Raw genomic sequence first — 7,130 nt, 5'->3', positions numbered from 1 at the left:
ATTGTTCGAACAGTGGAAAGACTAACTAAGATTGTTTTGTTTCTGTCCAGTTTGAAAGAAGTGTTATGATGTTATGAAGTAAAATTATAATTTTTGTCAGTGTAGTCTAGTGGTTTGAACACAGTGATACAGATACTGGTTAAACCAACAGGTCTAACAGGGATCCTTTACAGGACTTCAGTTCCTCTAACGGCCACTTGAGGCTGGCTGCAAAAGTGAGACAATCTCCATAAGACCCCATACTAAAATGTCCAACTTTACAGCAGAAATAAACACATTTAAAGCCTGGTCCAAAAAAACTGTTTTGGTCTCTACAGCTTATTTCCCCATTTATGACAATTGTACAAGGGTGAATTTTTTTAGAACTCACTTGTTTAAATTATTTTAAGGCTTAAACTCATGCATAATTAAGGGTGTGTCAACTTTGAGTGACAGGTGGGTGCTGTCACTGATTTCAGTAACCAGGCTTCATTCAGCCCGTCTCAGCTCGGGAGCTGGCAGAGTCAGGACTGAGCCAACCATACTGGCTACCTTTAGATACCATCCAGGTTGAAATATACCAGTTACCCTTTAAATGTTACTCAAAGGTAAAATAATCTGTGGGCCATGTATTATTCCATCATATAGAACACTGTACACATGTGTGGGAAGAATGGGGTCTTGCTCCGGTGCCACCAGCTCAGTTTTGCCCGAGGTCACCCAGGCAGGTGAGTCCAGCCCTGCACATTAGGCCTGTATAGATCTAGAACTAAGTGATGAATCTTTGGAAACTGAGTAAAGGGCAGCATCTGTAGAATGCACTTGACTGAACTCTTTTTAGAAGATTCAAGACCATAAAGAAACAGCTCTATGATTACCCCCCACCCCCACCTCTTCCCGAGTGCTTACTGTCCAGCCCATACACCCAGGAATGATTATGTCATTATTTGCAGTTACATTGTCAGGTAAGCACCACTTAAAACTTACCAAGAGCCACAATCAGACCTGAGAATAGGGACATAATTAACATGCGCCCCTCTTCTGCAAAATAGCATGACAACAAGCAGTCTGCAGCCACAGGCCGTCCATACCCACTCTCTCTCTCTCACACACACTCACACACACACACATAGGGCATGCCTTTGGACAAACATTTGCTTCCATAGCAGCAATGAAATACAGCTCAGTGCCCTTGTTCGCCCTTTGGTCAAATGAACAACCACTACAGAGCGGACTAATTGATTTTCTAACAGTGTGGAATGCACACTGCTGTCTCTGCAACAACTTTAGCCTCTTTAGCTGTCCGACTTCCATTCTTACCTTTCCGGATGAGGTCTTCGATTTCTTGATCGAAGCCCAGCCGATGGCATTTCCTCCACAGCCCCATGTTGGTTGAGTTATACTGCCTATTGCACTCGTCCGCGGCGCTCATGGCGAACAGCTGCCGCCGGTTCCGGGCCAGCAGCAGCTTCTCCTCCCAGCGGGGCAGGCTGCTCCGGCTGGCCCGCAGCGGAAGGCTGTTGTTGGGGATGTAGATGAAGCCCGGGTCCTTGCGGCGGCTGGAAAAGCTTCGGCACCGGTCCCTGTACCTCCTGGCGTCGGTTTCGTACCAGTGGTCGGAGCACATCGCCACGGCCAGCATGCCCAGGGCGCAGAGAGAAAGAGAGAGCCCAGCGTAGAGCAGCAACTTCCCGGCAGCCATGCTCGCTTCTGTCACAGCCGCATCAGCACCTCGACAGACGGACAGCTCCTCTGCGGCTTTCACCCCCCCCCTCCAGCAAGTTCAGCTCACATCACCTCTGGAGAGCAGCGGCAGGAGCATTATCGGGGTGGCGGCGCAAAATAGGAGGCAAAGCTTTCAGCTCACAGGCAGAATCAGTCGTTAAATCCCGTATTCCGACTCTTTTCTGCGTGCTCGGCGCTGCAGCAGCTCGACGGAGACAGAGACGCTTATCTCATCTCAGCCCCGGATCTCCAGCATCCATCCGTCTGCGCAGGGGACACGCACAAAACACATCAGCACAGCATTCAGGTGTTTTAGTAAAGCACACTTAAGGCTATATTTCACACAGAATACCACCCCCACTGCATAACCCACCCACTAAAACCAGCCACGGACAATGAAGGAGGAGAGAAAACTGTAGAAAGAGCTAGAGCGATTTGCCCATTTACAAAAAACAATGCAAACCAGGACCGCCTCAAATGACACCCGCTTAATTTAGAGAGAGTAAATGTACCTAATGTAGTGCAAACAGCCCGTGCAGACCGCAGTCCATCAGCCGGAGGAGAGAGGAGGAGAGGAAAGGAGGAGAGGGAGCAGAGTCAGCATCCCCAGCACGTCTGAGAGGATGACGGCAGCTGCTAGAGCAGGCCTGTCCACCAACCAATCAACAGCGGCGTCTGGTGTTAGCTTACAGGCTACATGATATTTGATTGAACAAACATAAACTACCATGCTTCTTCATACTACCGCTGTTATGACTTACTGTGGCACAAATCCTGAACACAGTCAATGGGAAGTAAGAGTAGGCTATACATTTTAAAGTATGAGGCCTATAATGGACTTAACCCGGCCAAGCATGACAATGTCTAGGGGCCCACACCCTCAGGAGTTCACCATGAGGCAACCACTTTTGTTATAGTTTAATTGAAATTCTATTTATTTGATTTAAAGCTGCAGTAGGTATGGTTCATAAACATATTTTTTGTCATATTTGCTGAAACTTTCACTATATCCCGACAGTAGTAAATTAGACAGATAATCTGTGAAAAAATTGTTGAGTCTCATAGGGTCCCGAAGCATCTGTATTTGACAACCTGGGAATGAGACTCAATAATCAACTATCTTTCTTAGCTCTAATAGGTTGTTTTCATCCAGGCCTGGTGGATTCTTGCAAATACCATTAGGAGTACTAGGAGGAGCCAGAGGAACCTGAGCTGGGTTATAAAAGTTAGGATAACATTCAGATTAATAGGAGATGGATTGAGGAAGGGAAATAAGGTGAAGTTTCTCCCTTCAAGCATAACTTTATTTATACTGCTTAAATCTCCAGACACACTGACAGGACTGGTCAGGATTTAATGTTAATTAATGTTTTGTGTTCTTTTAAACAGCAAAAGGTTCAGACACACAAACACAAAATGCCTGACAGCAGTCTCTCTAAAGTAGCTTTTAATGAAAACACTCATACATCAATGCAACACAGAATAAAGAAATCACCTGGAAAGACATTATTAACAAATAAATATTTCACTGAAGTAAAGCTGGAAAAATGTTCACAGATTTGAAATTCCCTGATCCATATCTCATAATCGATACACTGACAGGGACAGGTAAAGGTGGAGTGAAATTTCCGAAATGGTGAAGGTCTCTAAACCTGAGAAATCATTTGTTTGGGTGGTTGACTTTATTCCAAATTCATTCCATAATATGTAGTTCGTTTTATATTGTGGGTACAATAAACCAGGGGCCACCAAAGCAAAGAGGGTCACACGGCCTTATTGATTTTAAGGCTTGTAAGAAAACATAAACATAACTTTTTAGGATCTAAAGTTTGAAGAGTTGAACACAGGCTATATCACAGATCCCTCACTCTCTGATAGACAGAGGGGGTTGTCAGTTGGGGGTCCCTTAAGGATAATGGCTGGGAACCACTGCACTAAACATTGACAAATATAGTTGTGAAGGCTTTTTCTGCTCTGGTGTAACCCAACGAACCAACCTGAATTGTAATGATGTTCCTCTAATTCATTTTGACCTGTCCCTGCCAGAGTCTGCGCTCTGAGTCTGTGTTCATGGCCACTTTATTTCCTGTGTGTCACTCTGCTGTGCCCAGGTAAAGCTTTGAAAATGCTAAGAAGAATCTACTGCTGCAGTTTTCTATTTCTTCACATCTGGCACCCTCTCCTGGTTGTAAATTGTAAAGACACAAAATGAATGCTGCAAAGAGGACTGAAACATATGCACATTTAAATTCTACACAATCACAATAAACAATACAAAGAAGAATAGTAGACATTGTATTTTTATAATATGTATCTTGAGTGCTGCACTATTTCACACAGTGAACCCCAATCTGCTATATAAGTTACAGGTATTTGCAGATGCACTTAGATATCACTGAAGAGTCTGAGGTTGAAAAAGCTTTGATGAACAACTGAGTTCAATAATTTAGTTGTTGCCTAATTTTTAATGGCTAATAGAAATGCAGCGCCTCATATAGCCCTGGGCTTAGGTTAACCCTGGCCTGGGTTAAAGGTGTGTGTGACAAGGGGCTGTTGAGGGGCTATGAATGTTAATGGAGACCTATTTCACATCCACACTGGCTAAATAAAAAACTATGAAGGATTCTTAAGCCATCATTCAAAGAAAAGTGATTTATTCTTAAACAAAATGTCTCTGTTATTCCAAATAATATACCTGTGTAACCCTAACCCTTGACCTCTGACCTCAAGATATCTGACTGAAAATATGTTCTATGTTTACCACAAGTCGCAGACATCCCCACATTATGCAAATATAACATGTCATATATAACATATGGTATAAATGTGTTATCTTCACCTTGTGTATTTGAATATTTCTGCTTACTGGTGTCCATAAACAATGTTGGAATTGCTACCTCTGCATAAGTCAAGGCCCCAATTGAACAAAATTCCAGTTTGAAATAGGATTCTTTATAAAAATGCTTTAATAGCCCAGTTCATTTTAAAGGTATTACGAAATTCACCAGATGCATAACAATACCTTTTTTTAAACGAACTAATTAGCTGAATGATAACCAGGAATACTACCTTTCAACAAAACAGGAAGTGAATGTCATAGAATAGGAGAGGATATAAGAGTCTGTTGGGTACCTGTCCATGTGGGCATTAAAGGGAATAAAGGAGCAGACAAAAGTGCAACAAAAAAGAAAGATATTCCTTTTGGTAAAATAATTTAAAAAGGTATAATGAGGAAAAGGCAAGAAAAACTAGAGGGATAAGAATTTTTTTGTCCTACAGAGCAGTACTGTAGTACTCGAGTCTGACATGGGTCTGTGTTTTTATTGTCTCATTGGTATTTGCACTTGGACTTCCTAGGACCATCTGTCTCGCAAAATATTCTAGTTGGTCACAATCAAGTGGGGCAATATATTTTGTATATAAAAAGAGACAATAACTGGAGGAGGGGTAAGGATGCCCAGAAAACTGAAGCTATTTATTTATTTAGGGGTCCGCTTGTTTCGCAGTGTAAACGTAAAACCAATTTCTGCGTACTCCGGTGCAGTAGGTGGCGGGATGTACTTTCAAAGTCAATGATTGCACTCCGCCATTAAAGTGAAGAAGAGGCAGAACAGGAAGTGAAAGCAACTAACCAATCAGCGCCACGGGAAATGTGTCATGCGCGACAGAGATGATGGCAGTATGGCTCGTGAAGGTTAACGATAGCTGAAACGTTGAAAGTACAGTTATTATTAAACTGCGGCTAACTGTGTTTTAGTAGCGTTTATAGCGCGTTTGACTAAACAACGGTACGTTGTTCCTCACAGGCTCCAGACTCAGGTAAGACGCCATGTTGTTATTGTTGATAAGGAGGCTAGCTGAGCACATGAGGAGCTGTCTAAACACCTAACCCGGTATGGTGACTAAAGCACAGAACATATGCGCTTACATGAACTCACAGTGTTAGTCAGTGCGACAGATGTGCACAGACAAAGAGAAATCACACTGACAACAGGATTTCTGTTAATATTGCTAATGTTGTAGGCACAGCATACTGAGTCTACAGTAACACTCCATGCAGATACAGTCACATCATTAGTCACTGAATAAAAACTATGACCTGCATCTCAGGTTTCATTCTGCTGTGTTATTTAGTATGTGTGCAGATGAGTGTTGGTATGGATCTGCTGTGGCAGGAAGGGTTGGACAGGAGTATAACTGCTTCTTTTCATCTTAGGGCTGCACAATTAATCAGAATATTATAGAAATAGCAATATGGCCAAGTGCAAGAAGCAAATCACAGATGCCAATTTTTTGATCGTAGCATTATAATGAAATATTTTAGTATTGAAGAGGTTCCCTGGTCTACAGATCTTGTCCTCAGATGTAAGAGAACATGTTTGTTTGGTACAGAGCCTAACAAATGTCACATCAGTATCTTTTGAAATCATAAAATGATCATTCCCACTAATCGTGAATCATGTCAATTGCAACATCTGTCAAAATAATTGCAATCTGATGTTTTTACCATATTCATCTCCAGAGTGATTACTACATCGATGTGCAGTTTTGAACCAACAGCAGCACTTCAGAGCTCTGCTTCACCTCCAATATGTTTCCTAATGAGACACAAAACAACTTAAAATGACCAAAACACACTGAGCTTACTGTTATGTATGACACAAAAATAGGGCTGCACGATGTGGTTTTGATAGATAATTGGCAATAAACAATCATGATTTTCTTTTTCACTGGAAAAAACCCAAACTCTTAAAAAGATGATGTATCATTTGTAAGCTTTCTGTACCGAACAAACAGCAGTTCTTCATTATAATTCACACATTTGACCTATTACAGCTTCTGCAGTTAGCATATTGCACTTGTCCACATTGCAATTTCATGATTTATTTCAACTAATTGTGCAGCTCTAACAAAACAGCAGCAAATTTGTTTGAGTTGCTCAGAAGTTCAGAAAGTGTCTAAAATGATTATCAAAATAGTTATATTTATATTTTATATTTGCCTGTGATTGGTCGGCTAGTAGAGAGCGCTTCATGTAATCCGTCACAGCGCACACACAGCGCAAAGCTCTGCATCTCATCTCATTTAACTGTGTAAAACTATGGTTATTGTCACCACTGTATACAAAGTGCTCAGTCATGTGATATGGACTCCACCTGTCTCTGCTCAGCAGTCATGGCCGGTCTGTCCACCTATGCCATGCGCATGGCCAGACTGAGCGCGCAGATCTTCGGGGAGGTTGTGCATCCGACAGACTCCAAATCTATGAAGGTGGTCCAGCTGTTCCAGGAACCCCCTATGGCCAAGAGGAAGGAGGTGTACGACTGGTACCCACATCATAAGATTTACTATGGCATGACCCAGAAGCTCAGGTTCCTGGGACTGTTCAGGTAGCCCAGAAGTGCATTTCCGCTGCATTTCCGCTG

The 7,130-nt window shown here is 42.4% G+C and overlaps 2 protein-coding genes across 3 annotated transcripts in view; one reads left to right on the top strand and one right to left on the bottom strand.

Moving 5' to 3' along the window:
* tmem178b (transmembrane protein 178B) overlaps window positions 1-2,306 on the bottom strand; it is a 106,634-nt gene extending 104,328 nt beyond the window's left edge. The window contains exons 1-2 of the mRNA XM_035675097.1: window positions 2,217-2,306; window positions 1,300-1,968 (exon numbers count right to left, since the gene is read on the bottom strand). Coding sequence (XP_035530990.1) covers window positions 1,300-1,681 — 382 coding nt within the window. The 5' untranslated portion in view covers window positions 1,682-1,968; window positions 2,217-2,306. The remainder of the gene's footprint in view (window positions 1-1,299; window positions 1,969-2,216) is intronic.
* Window positions 2,307-5,332: 3,026 nt separating this feature from the next.
* mrps33 (mitochondrial ribosomal protein S33) overlaps window positions 5,333-7,130 on the top strand; it is a 3,381-nt gene continuing 1,583 nt past the window's right edge. Inside the window, exons 1-2 of one of the 2 annotated variants that reach the window (XM_035675211.1) lie at window positions 5,333-5,523; window positions 6,878-7,094. In XM_035675211.1, coding sequence (XP_035531104.1) covers window positions 6,880-7,094 — 215 coding nt within the window. In that variant the 5' untranslated portion in view covers window positions 5,333-5,523; window positions 6,878-6,879. Of the gene's footprint in view, window positions 5,524-6,874; window positions 7,095-7,130 lie in introns of both variants that reach the window. The other variant, XM_035675206.1, reaches the window with a different exon arrangement.

This window comes from Morone saxatilis, unplaced genomic scaffold (assembly GCF_004916995.1).
Source record: "Morone saxatilis isolate NCDOM2014 unplaced genomic scaffold, NCSU_SB_2.0 Contig10, whole genome shotgun sequence".
Classification (NCBI taxonomy): Eukaryota; Metazoa; Chordata; class Actinopteri; family Moronidae; genus Morone; species Morone saxatilis.
The sequence above is the reverse complement of the archived record's forward strand: the minus strand, read 5'-3'. Positions and strand labels throughout refer to the sequence as shown.